At 39.0% G+C, this 12,584-nt stretch overlaps 1 protein-coding gene across 7 annotated transcripts in view; it reads right to left on the bottom strand.

The window, feature by feature from the left end:
- Positions 1-12,584, bottom strand: part of DENND1A (DENN domain containing 1A) — a 709,454-nt gene that overhangs the window by 73,204 nt on the left and 623,666 nt on the right. Inside the window, exon 20 of one of the 7 annotated variants that reach the window (XM_074211614.1) lies at positions 5,388-11,721. The exons of the other annotated variants lie outside the window; for them this stretch is intronic. Within the exon in view, the coding sequence (XP_074067715.1) occupies positions 11,608-11,721 (114 nt within the window). The 3' untranslated portion in view covers positions 5,388-11,607. Of the gene's footprint in view, positions 1-5,387; positions 11,722-12,584 lie in introns of those variants that run through there. 7 annotated transcript variants of the gene reach the window in all.

Here is a 12,584-nt window from a genome sequence, read left to right as displayed (position 1 = left end):
TTTCTTGCTATTTTGAGATAAGATAATAGCTGGAATTAGCCAGGATCTCTTGGTTAGCTATCTTAAGAAGTCCATTTTAATAAAAAGGAAATTATTTGCAAGAGATAATTCTTCATTAAATATAAATGAAACTCATTCAATTTGGCTAAAGGTCCATGGCAAAAAGAGATGGTAAAAAAACTACCCCAGCTAATAATGGTGATTAACTTTCTAGTGATGGTCTCATAAGCCAAAGAGGGTGGGGAGTGGGAAGAGAACCTCAGAGTAATTTAATTTGAAAAGGCATTCATATATTTGGTAATGTAAATTTTAAATTGATTCCAGAAGGAAAACTAGTCATTTAGAATGTAAGAGGTGTTAGTTCTACTTTCCTCTCCTCTGGTCAGAGGATGTCTAGAATATTGTGTTCAGATTTGGATCAGACATTTTCTGAGGAACACTGGCAACTTGGAGTATTTCTAGAGAAGCATAAGGGTGAGGAGTCTCAAAGCAATATCATATGATATTGGATAAAGGAACTGAGGAAGTATAGCCTGAAATAAGGCTACTTAGACTAAAATTATACTTTTTAAATATGTGAAAGACTTCCAAGTAAAAAAGGTTTAGATCTATTCTATGTGGCCTCAGAGGGTATCAAATAAGGACCAACAGGTGGAGTTTATTGGGAGGCCAACTTCAGCTCCATAAAGAAAGAACATTTTAATGACTGGAGTCCAGTGGAATGGAATGCCTTAAGAGTCAGTGAATTTCATGTCCCTGTAGGTTTGAGTAGTAGTTAGATGATCACTTGTCAGGGATGGAATGGGGGTATTCATGCATGAGGCAATAGGATTAGAAGTAGAGAGTGTCAGCATTGCTTAGAAGTCATCTATTTGAGTTCCTACTTGAGCAAAAATCACTTTTACAACATCAACAAATAGTCATACATTTTTGTCTTAAAGATTTGCAGTGATAGGGAACTCATGACTTCCTAAAAGGACTCCTATTCCTTGGGATAGTTCTGACCGTCAGAAATTTTTTTTTAAATATAAGTTGAATCAGGGAACCTCTCCATTTCCTCTTGGGCATTCTCACCAAGACTCTAAAATGGATCATCTTTGGAAAAAGAAAGAAACTGAAAATCTACATGTTCAATTATTTTCACAAACAGGTCACATTCTTGGCCAAGTCTGTTATGGACAGCCCAAAGTCTTAGGATGCATTGAGAGAGGCAGGGGATGGTCAGACCATGTCTGGAAGATGTGTCCAGTTCAGGAAGAACAGTGACAAAACAGCATGTCCAGAGAAGGATGAAAAAGATTGTGAAAGACTGGTGATCATGGCACAAGAAGATCCAGGGGGTCATTCAACATAGAGAAGAGAAAAATTGGTGGGTGTGGGGGAAGTGACTTTTGTCTTTCAGTTTTGGGGGTTTTTTTTTGCAAGGCAATGGGGTTAAGTGGCTTGCCCAAGGCCACACAGCTACATAATTATTAAGTGTCTGAGGCCAGATTTGAACTCAGATACTCCTGACTCCAAGGCCGGTGCTCTATCCACTGTGCCACCTAGCTGCCCCCTTGTCTTTCAGTTTTTCAAGAAATATGGTGGGGAAAGGTGATTGGTCTTTTTCTGCTTGACTAGCAGGGAAGAATTGGGATAAATTTTCAAACAATCAGTTGCCCCATGTCCACTTGTTGGGAATGTTGTGGGAGAGATTCCTGCATACTCTGAGGTCACTTTCCTCCGAGTCTCAACCTCTGTTCTTCCATGGGTACACAGGAGCTCTGAGCAGTCACTCCATTTCAGGGCAGGTCCTCCACTGACAGGAGAAATATTTTTTAGTGGAGGAAGTGTTGAATTTATAGTGGCATACTGATCAGCTGCTGAACTACAAGCAGGGCAGAATGGTTTGAGTGAGGTGTTAAGGATCCCTGGCACTTCAGCTGCTCTTGTTGGGGGAAGGGAGTAATGGGAACCGAATGGGAAGGGGAGGAGTACCTGCCACTAACCTGACACAGCAGTAGAATTGGAACTTTACTTCCTGATGATTTGCTTCCATTCAAGGGGGCAATGCTGGCTGGTGCTTGTTGAGGGACGGCTAAATCTGATTGGAATAGTAATAGCTTCCTTTCTCACCCAGAGGCAAAAATAGATCTTTTCTGCATGCTACCAGGTTCTTGGTCAAGTGGGAAAGGTCACACCTGGAATGTGACACCCTGAAGGATGCAGGCTGGCATAGCAGCAAGGCTCTGGTTCTAGAGTCCAAGTTCTACCATCTATTGGTTGTGGTACTCTGGGAAAGTCACTTTATCTTTCTAAGCCTCTGATGTTGAGTTTTTTCCCCAATTAAAAAATGGGACTGATTTTACCTATACTATCTACTTCAACAGGTTGTTATAATGGAAGTGCTTTGTAAACACTAAAATATTATATGAGTGCTATTAGTATTGTATTCATCCTTCAGGGCCTTGAAGTCAAGAGGACAGGAGCTTGAATCTTGCCTCAGACACTTGACACTCACTACCTGTGTGACCTTGGGCAAGTCACTTAGCCCTGACTGCCTCACATCCTGAGTTATGTCCAGTTGTCCTGATTCATATCTGGCCACTGGACTCAGATGACTCCAAAGGAGGAAGTGAGGCTGTTGACTTAGCACGGCTCCCCTTATTCAAATCCAGCGTCACCGCCCCTGACGTCATGGTCTTCTTTGAAAACAAAGGACATAAATATTAAAATGCTATCTGCCACATGCAAGCTTTCTGCTTCTCTAGGAGAGAACACTAAAGTTGAAGTAAAAAAATCTGGGTTTGAATTTTGGTTTTGCCACTGACTATACTGAACTTGAGCAAATCATTTTATCCTTCTCCAGACTCAGTTTCCTCATCTGTAAAATAAAGGGATATTAGTATTCTTCCAGCTGTTAAAGACTGTGATTCCTATGACTTTGTCTGATTTAACAATTCTTATGCATGTAAACATTTTAATTTGCCCTATAGTTATAAATCTGCATAGGTGTTTGGTCATCCTGTTAGCATGGAAGATCCTTGAAGGCAGCAATAATTTTTTATTTATCTCTGAATCCCATAATACCATGAAAAGTGCAATACATATGGTAGGTACTTGGTAATGTTTATTGAGTAAATGAATTTATCACTTATGGAAAAGAGTATCTGAGTGCTAATTCAATGGTTATAGATATTAGGTAGGAACTCTGACAGATATTTGTTATCGGGGCTGTTTGTAAGACACACAAAGTGGGAGTAGGAGAGAAACAAGGAATACCTTTCAGCAAGATTTGGGTTTGTTTCTCTCTTAGGGGACAATTTCCCTAGTTATTCTTAGAATTCTCTGCCTATAAAATCCACTCAGACCCAAGAACCCAGGAGAGGGTTTGCCTTTGCAAACATGCACATTTCAACATGCCTGCTACAACCAGGTCAATGAGGATGAGCTCAGTACGTTTAAGGGCCAGGGCTGGCTCAGCAAAACAGAAGCTAATTCATCATCTCTGGAAAGGATGTTCACTCTAAACAGAATATTCTTAGGGGGGGAAAAAGCCTGAAAAAAACCCTTTCTTGATTTTCACAGGATGTTAGAAATGAAGTAGACTTTAGACTATAGAATGTCAGAACTGGAAGGAAATTCAGCTATTAACTTGTACAACCTTCTAATTTTCACAAAATGAGATAATGAAGGCCAAGTGAACAACAAGAAATGGTCTTGAGAGAAATGGACAGTTTCCTATGGAAAGGATTTTAGTGTCATTTATACTTTGTGATTGTTGAACAATAAGCCAGTGTTTCAAAATATGAAGCAGCAGGTATAGATAGTATCATAGGGTAAGGTGTTGGTAGAAATGAGTATAGGTGCTACTATTAACTCATTACATATCTTTGGATAAGTGACTTCCTCTCTGGACTCATTTCCTCATCCATAAAATTCCCTCAAGGAGATCTTCTAGCTCAAAATTCTAAAAATTATTATTTGAATTAACAGTAGCACAGTAATTAACACAAGGCAAATAGGGTACTGTTCCAGAGTGTTAAGATCTTGGGGGAGAGGGGGTAACTATATTTTGTTCTTTGGGATTCACTTCTTGCCTTGTTGTCTTCCACTGAACCATACCACCATCACCCTCAACAGCCTTCTTTGGGGCTGATGATCAGATCATCCCCCTATCTTGGTAGGACTGCACTGGTGGCATGGCTGTCTTCTGTACCATCTCCTTCCCAAATAATTTTTTCCTCAATGAAAAAAAATTCCAGGTCACACTCTGAATAATAGCTCAAGATGGTCCTAGAGTAACCCAATGTTCAGGCTAGACTTTCTTCCCTATTCATAATGATAATGATAATAATAACAATACATTTTTAGAGTTTGTAAAGCACTTTTACTATATACCCATGAAGTAGGTGGTTTAAGGAATATTATACCCATTTAGAGTTGAAAAAAAAACTAAAACTGAGAGAATGAGTGACATTTATAATCACAAAGCTGTTAGTGTTGGAGTCAGGATTTGAACTCAGATTTTCTGACTCCAAATCCAGTGTTCTTTCCATCATACTACAATGACCCTAAAAACAAAATATAGTTTTAAAAAAGGTTAAGATTGGTTTTAATATGATGTAAGCCAAATTTTTCTTGCATGAAGGTCTCCTTGTTGAAGGAGGATAGACAGATTTGTAGAACAGAAAAGGTTTCTTTCCTTTTTTTCCCCCCTCCCTCCTCCTCTCTACCATACAAATGGACAGAGAAACAGGCTTGGAAATTCCTGGACCCCTGGAATACATTTCTATCTGCGTGTGAAAGTCTCCCCATCTGCTGCCTCACCAGAGTTTAAAATCCCAGCTAATAGGTTAACAACTGTTTTTCTTCGGCTTCAAATGAAGAATATCATAACGCTGGGGGAATATGCAGCTCCCCAATTTGTAGTGACTGCACACTGCTACCTGCAATGTGTGTCTGACAGGGATGACATTTTGTACTGCTGCGAGATGGGGGAACGTGTGACATTTTTATTCATGGTGGCGTACGCCCTTGTAATGATCAGCCCTGGTCGATGTGCTTACCGCAGCAGCCCCGGAGCCCTCGGAGAACAAACAAGAAGTAGAGGTCCCAGCAGCTCGACTGCCTTATTAAACACCACCAGGATTCTAACGAAAAGCAACTGCTGGAAAATCTCACTGTCAAATCCTCAAGGACACTGTCAGCGCACAGCTAACTGCATATATTTTTCATTTAAAATCTGAGAATCTGGCAATATGGCATTAAAAATGGGGGGGGGGGCAGAGAACTGTGCCATTCCAACTGGCCATTTTGTTAGCACACTTATGGGACAATCAGAGGTCTGGATGCTGACATTAGATCCTCCAGACAGATCTCTGAGTCTCAGAGCTCCGGGGGGGGGGGGGGGGGGGGAACCATACTTTTTCAAAATCCATTCTTTCCTTGGTGGTGGTAGTGGTGGTTAGAATAGCAGAAAGCAGTAAGTCTCTCACTTTAGGAGAGTAAGAAAAGGTCACATTTTGGCTTCCCTGAAGCTGGAGTTTTGTAAAAAAGAATCTATCTAATTAGAAGAGCTCTTCTTTCCTTCCACAATCCACCCCGACCAACCATCTTTCTGAATGTGTGACATCCTGCATAGGTTGTACTTGGTGCTAAAAAGTATTCTTCCTAAGTGACAGAGCCTAAAACATTGATGGGGACACACAGACACTATGCAACCTGCACACTCTCAGGAGATCCTGGTGCACCTGGGTTACCAAGACTTGGGTAACTTCATAGTGATATTGAATATTAGCTTTTTAGATTATAGAATATTAAAAGTTAGAAGGTATTTTGGAATAAGTGATCACAGATGGATTAAGGATTAGAAGAGAACTTGGATATGATTCAGTCGACTTTTCTTTTAGAGATGAGGAAATAGAAGCCCCAGCAGAAGTTGCATGTCTTTTTCCAGCCTACAGCCTGACACAAAGTAGGTATTTAATAAATGACTGATTGATTGATTATCAATATTAAACAAGTAATTTACAGACCTAGATCCTCTAACTCCAAAATTCAGCACTTGTCCCACACAGTTACTAGTCCAGAACATAAAACATTAGAACTAGAAGGCAGCTTAAAGAATAATAATTTGATTATAATTGACATTTATGTGGTATGATGCCATAAATTTTGCAAAGTACTTTATATTATATGATCTTATTTTCTCCCCACAACAATACTATGATATAACTGCTATTATTATTTCCATTTTACAGATGAAGAAATTTTAATTTCTAAGAGGTTAACAGATTTTTCCTGTTGTTCCTATTTAATGATTAGAATTAGTAGAGATCTCTTCAGGATTGGAACTCAGGTCTTCTTGACTCTAAGTTTTGCATTCTAGTCACTATACCATTCTGCTTCCTGAATAATGAATAAAGTAGTTAGAGCTAGCAGGACCTAATAATATTAATGTTAGAAGAGAGAATATAAGAGCTAGAAGGTACCTCAAATGCAGAATGCTAAAACTGTGAAAGAAATATAAAGTCACTACTATTTACCTTCTCAATGGATGTGGGGTAGGTGGGGGGGATGGAAAGTATGTGAAAATAAAAATAAAATTAAAAAACCCCCAAACCCCCAAAATACAATGTAAGGACAGGGAATGTTAGTTAATGCTAAAGAAACCTTTTGCTAAAGGCCTTTTAGTCAAGGACCTAAAGTTCAGTACATATGACTACAATCATTTGAGATGGTGGAACTATTAGTTGCAGAAAGCAATTTCCAATGCTGATAGATTGATGGATGGAGCCAATTGTTCCAAAGACCCTCTGAGCTTTTCACTGGTTGTCAATCTGTGCAATACAGTTATTCCTACCCCCACTGATGTATTTATTTTATAAATATGTATTATGTATAAAGCATATTTGTATTTTCATACTTAAGCACTGGTGCAGAAAGATATGCTCTGCTACTTATTTATGGGCTCCTCAGTGTAATAGATGTAATACAGGAATGTTATGGTTGCTCTGACTTTCCACAAAGCCCTAGGAGGTCTGCTGAACAACCAGATTTTCTCTATCCATCATGGGCCAAGAGTTGTGTCTTTTAGTTTTTATATGAGTGGTGAACATAAAGGTGATTTTATATAACATTGTACATCATCCTTTGATGAAAAGATAGAAAAAGTTGGTAAAGCCACATTGTATGTCATAATATTCTACTTCCCAGACTTGGAGATGATGTGAGCTGTAAGTACTGAGGGCATTGGACAACTCAACAGAGTATAATTAGCTTGGTGGTTATAACTAGATACAGTATTGCAGATGCAGTCTGACCAAGGAAGAATATAAGTAGAACTACTGTTATACTTTAATCACGGGTGTGTGTGTGTGTGTGTGTGTGTGTGTGTGTGTGTGTGTGTGTGGCCTCCAATATCTTTTCATAACTATCTTCTAACCATGCCTCTTTCATCCTATACCTATACACTTGGCTATTTGAACCTAAGAGCGGTATTTGCACGTATATCTATTAAATTTCTTCTTGTTGGATACAACCCATTGCTTTGGCCTAACATTTTTAAATGTTTTAAACATTTTAAATTTTTAAAAAAACTGATTCTGTCCTCTAGCATGTTGCATCTACAAATTCCTTCTCATTTTCCCTGCTGACCCATTTGTTTTAATGTGTTCTCTGGGGAAGTTAGGGATAAAAACTGGGCTTTTGCACTTCCAGTGTCCATCTGGAAGGGCATCTGGAGCAGTGGAGCTCCTAGACAGCAACTGAAAAAATTGCTGCAACAATGATGTCAGTTGGTTATACTATTTTTGAAATTTAATTGAAATAATTCCCATGCCTTGCTAAATTTTCCTACCCAAATCTGCATTTTAAATGGAATATAATAAGTGATCCCTTAGTCCTATCTTCTCTTTTTTCATAGTTGTATCAGAGTCTGAACTTGAGTATGTAAAAAGGAATTTAATTCCATATTTAAAAAAGCTTGATTTCTTTGGTATGGGGAATTTACTTCTAACAATGCAGACTGAGGCTTCTCTCCCCAGCCCTTATACTAGTAGAAATAATCACTTTTTCCCCCCCTGTGGCCAAAACAGTTCTGCCTTGGTGGAGAACATTCTGATGATGAACTTTAGTCCATGGACAAAAAGATATACATGATCCATGCCTGAGACTGAACTTGAAGCCTTTCCGCCTTGTTGGTAATAATAACAATGATGACAACAACCATTCCCATTTTTATAGCATTTTAAGTGTTACTAAATGTTCTCCTTATAGCACCTGTTTTGTATATTCCCCTCTTATAGATGAGCAAAGAAAAGACTCAACAGTACTTAGAAGCTTACTCAAATCCACAGATTCATAGATGCCTTTTGCTTCACTGGCAGAACCTTCATTGGCAGAGCCCATGGTTACCTCTATGTTACTATAGTTCAACCTGGCATCAGAGGAAGACTACATTAGAAATACATAGGACACAAAAAGAATCTTGTAACATACTGAAAAAAACGAATTGGACAGAACATTAATCAGACAATTTGTTATTGTTGTTCAATCATTTCAGTTGTGTCTGACTCTTTGTACTCCTTTGAGTTTTCTAGGCAAATATACTGGGATTATTTGTCATTTCATTTTATAGATTCCAATTCATTTTATAGATGACAAAACTGAGGCAAACAGGGTTAAGTGACATCCTGGGTCACAGAGTTAGTATTTTCTGAAGTCAGATTTGAATTCACAAAGAGGAGTCTTCCTGACTCCAGGTTGAGCTCTCTAATCATTGTGTCTAATGAGCTGTCTAACCATAGCTGCCAAAATTGGGCAATATCAGGTATTTAAATTAATGAAATTGTAAGGAAGCATTTCTTGGTGAAGTATAGGAGAATAATCCAGTTGTATGGTATAGATAGGTTGCAGAGTCATGGGGTTGAGTGGAAGAAGACTGGAAAGGTGTGTGTGTATGTGAGGTGGGAAATTATTAAGGGTTTTAAATCCAAAGAGCTTTAAAATCCAAATATAAAGATTTTGTATTGATTTTGGAGTTGTTAAGAATCACTGGAGTTCACTGAGTAGTGTGGTGATATGGTCAGGCCTGTGCTTTAGGAAGATCAATTTAAAAGTTAAGTGGAACATGGGCTATAGTAAGTCAGGGAAGTCCAGGATATTGCAGTAGTCCACGAATAGGGCTATGAAGGCCTGCACCAGTGGTGGAAATATCAGTGGAGAGAAAAAGAAATAGTGTTATAAGTATTATAAAGGTAAGATGAAAGAGAACTTGGCAACAGATTGAAAATGGGAAGGTGAGAAAGGAAGGAAGTTGAGGATGACTTTTAGATTGTGAACATGGATGACTGGGAGGATGATGGAGAGTATAACAGAGAAGCTAGAAAGAAGAGAGGATTTGGGGAGAAAGGTACTGAGTTCGATTTGGGGCATGTTAAGTTTAAGATGTTGAGAGACACAAGACTAAAGACCAGGAGAGAGGTTAGGGCAGGATAAGTAGATCTGAGAATTATCAGTACCTGTGTGGGAACTGATTAGATCAAGTGAAATAGCAGAAAAGAAGGCAGAAACCCAGGGGAGACTGTGCTAGAGACATGACTTGACTGAAGATCCAGCAAAGGAGACTGAGAAGAAGTAGTCAGATAGAAGAACTAGAAGAGAGAAGTGCTATGGAAACCTGGAGAGAAGAGAGAGTATCAAGGAGAAAATGGTGATCAAATTTGTAGTAGATCCAGGCATCAGTGTTTTATGTTTTCTCTAGCTTTATTAGACAGCACATGAATAATGGTAGAGGCAGCTTATGGTAGGCTCAGGATTTGAGTTGAATTGGCTTACCAAAGAGTCAAGATGAGGAAGGCAGAAAAGTATAGCTAGGGGAGGGGTGATAACCTGGAAAAGTGAGAGATCAAGATATTGGAGGTGAGAGTGAGGACAAAGAATAGGGTTTGGAGTAGTAAGGAGAAGGGCAGAAGGAGAGGAAGAATGACAATAGACAGTCATAAGGGAATTTTGAGTTAATGAAATGGAGATTTTGTGAGTGATGACAAGATCAAGGGGATGGTTTCTCTGTGTAACTGAGTTAGAGCCAAAGAGTAGATCATGTGAAATGATTAAGGTAAGGAACTGGGAGGTATTTTAGGGGATAACAATAAGTAGGTTGAAGTCCCCTAATATAAGTATAGGAGTTGAGGAGGAAAGAAAGTCTGAAATTACTGAGGAAAGAAGAGTATCCTGGAGGTCAGTAGGGAATAGTTATCAGAATTTTGATTGGCCAGTAGATATGGATTGAGAGAACCTCAAAGTAGAAGATCCTGAGTGATGGTAGTAGAAAGTCACCTTTTTATTCCCACCATAATCAATGATTGGTGGGGTAAGAATGAAAGTACAACCAATGCTGGAAAGGGAAGCTGGGTCATTAGGAGGGCACCAGGTAACAATGAAAGAGTACTTGCAAACTTTAAAGTACTATTTAAATGTCAGCCATTACTAAGAGAGGAATTATATTTATTTAGCTTGATTCCAGATGGTGGAAGTAGGAGCTATGGCCAGAAGGGAAGTGTAGTCAAATCGAGTTAGACTTAGTTTCAATAAAAGAAACAATTTTTCTAACAATAAGTGCTTTGCAAAAGTAGAAAAAGTTACCCTAGGAGCTCCCTACTATTGGAAGTCAAGACATACCATCTTTCAGGTATGTTTTAAAAGGGATACATTCTTCAGGTTAAGGATCACATAAAAGGATTCCTAAGTTCAATTCCTAAAACCAGTGGTGACCAAAAAGTTAAGGGGGTTGCCTTTTGAGTTCCCCAGCACTGAAGATCTTCAGTAAATCTTGATGAGGATTTTATTAAGGAGGTTTGTGTTTAGGGAGGAGTTGGATTGGATGACTCCTAAGGTCCCTTCTTAAATTCTCTATTTTTAATAGAGAATTTTATTGCTTGTCATTTGTTTTCAATATTTTCAGTTCTTTCCCACCCCTCCTGTGGCAAACTCTGCTGGATCTCCTTTGGTGCGGTGAATTACAAAACTCTTGTGTCACTGGGTCTCCTTTCCTGTTCTGAATTCACTTTGCAGGTAGGTGAAGTTCAAAGTGCTTGAATGCAGTCTTCACTCTACTCTAGTCACTGTTTTTAGAGAGATGACCATTTGAAGATAATTAATCAAAAGAACAAATCCAAATTCAGGGTCATCTCCAAGTTTGTCGTTCCTTATGATTTCTATGAACTTCTGCATATCAATCCTTCCAAAATTATTCCTGGGAGCCATTGCAGCTCCAAAGCTTGTCTTTCTCTAGGGCTGCCACATTTTAGACTTATGAGGAAAACAGATGGAATCAGAAGCTGAGATTCCAATTCTCCCTTCTGTGTGACTCTGAGTAAGTTGATTTTCCTCTTTAGATCTTATTTTTCTCATCTGTAAAATGAGGTGGTTGAACAAGGTTCTCTCTAAGGATCGCCCCCCCCCCCAGTTTTCAATCTTAGCTTCCCATTGTCCTTTCAAGTCTCAGTTTTTTCCATCCCTAAAGTGGATGCAGTGATAAAAACTCACATGGTACTTAAAAACTCTTAGGAGATCACCTCTTCTCACCAACCCTATGAGGTTAGTAGCAAAACCTTTATTTCAACTTTACAGAAAAGTCAAATGACTATCAGAGATCAGTTCAAAAGTGGCAGAGTTGGGATTCAAACCAAGTTTGTGGAATTTAAGTCCAGGACTCCTCCCATGACAATGTGCTTCTCCCTGAAGGGGAGGGAGGAAGGAAGCAGTCACTTTTATTGCAAAAGACACCATTACCTGGGAGGTAGTTTTTGGTTTGGTTTGGCAGACCTGGTTTGGTGCCTTGGCATCTTGGCAATGACAATCTCTTATAATCTTTGTTCTAAGATGTCTTTGTTTCTGCCTGCCTATCTTATCCTCCCCACTGTGACACTGAAAATATTGCAAGCCTCAGTTTTCTCATTTATCAAATTGGGATAACAGAAATATAGGCAGTGCAGGTAGGTTAGGGGAAGCAATCCAGATCTTTTGATCCTAAATCCTAAACTTTCCCCAAGAAATCAGATTCAATCTGATCAGTACTCAGGAGCAATAGAAACTGTGATGGTTCATTATCATAATTCCTCACATTTATGTAATGTTTTATGGATATAAAACACCTTTATATCTATTAACTCCCACCACAAAGTTATAGGACTCCCTCAATCTGGATACTCTGGAAGGGTCTGTCACAAGATACATATCAATCTTGTTTGAAATCACTGTAAAATAGATGAAATGTTTAATTAACACCTTCACTCATAGAATACTTCAAGGACTGGGCAGAAAGAAACTCATTTTCATAGAGTGCTATAAGTCAGGAGGGGGGGCCATTCTGCTTCTGGCTTTATCTCAAAGAGGCAGTATGGTAGTGGGGGACATGAGCTTCTGCTCAGGGGACATGGATTCAAGAGCTCACCTTGCCCACTATCAACTCCTAGGCAAGTTAATCCTCCCTTTATCTGTAAAATGAGGACATTGCACGAAGATGATCTCTAGAGCCTCTTCTAGTTCTAACAAATAGCTACTAACAATTGTGGTTTTAAGCTGCTTTCAGCCTTAAGGGT

The sequence above is a fragment of the Macrotis lagotis genome, chromosome 1, assembly GCF_037893015.1.
Source record: "Macrotis lagotis isolate mMagLag1 chromosome 1, bilby.v1.9.chrom.fasta, whole genome shotgun sequence".
In the NCBI taxonomy this organism is placed as follows: domain Eukaryota; kingdom Metazoa; phylum Chordata; class Mammalia; order Peramelemorphia; family Peramelidae; genus Macrotis; species Macrotis lagotis.
Note: the sequence above shows the minus strand (reverse complement) of the source record. Positions and strands in the feature narration are given on the sequence as shown.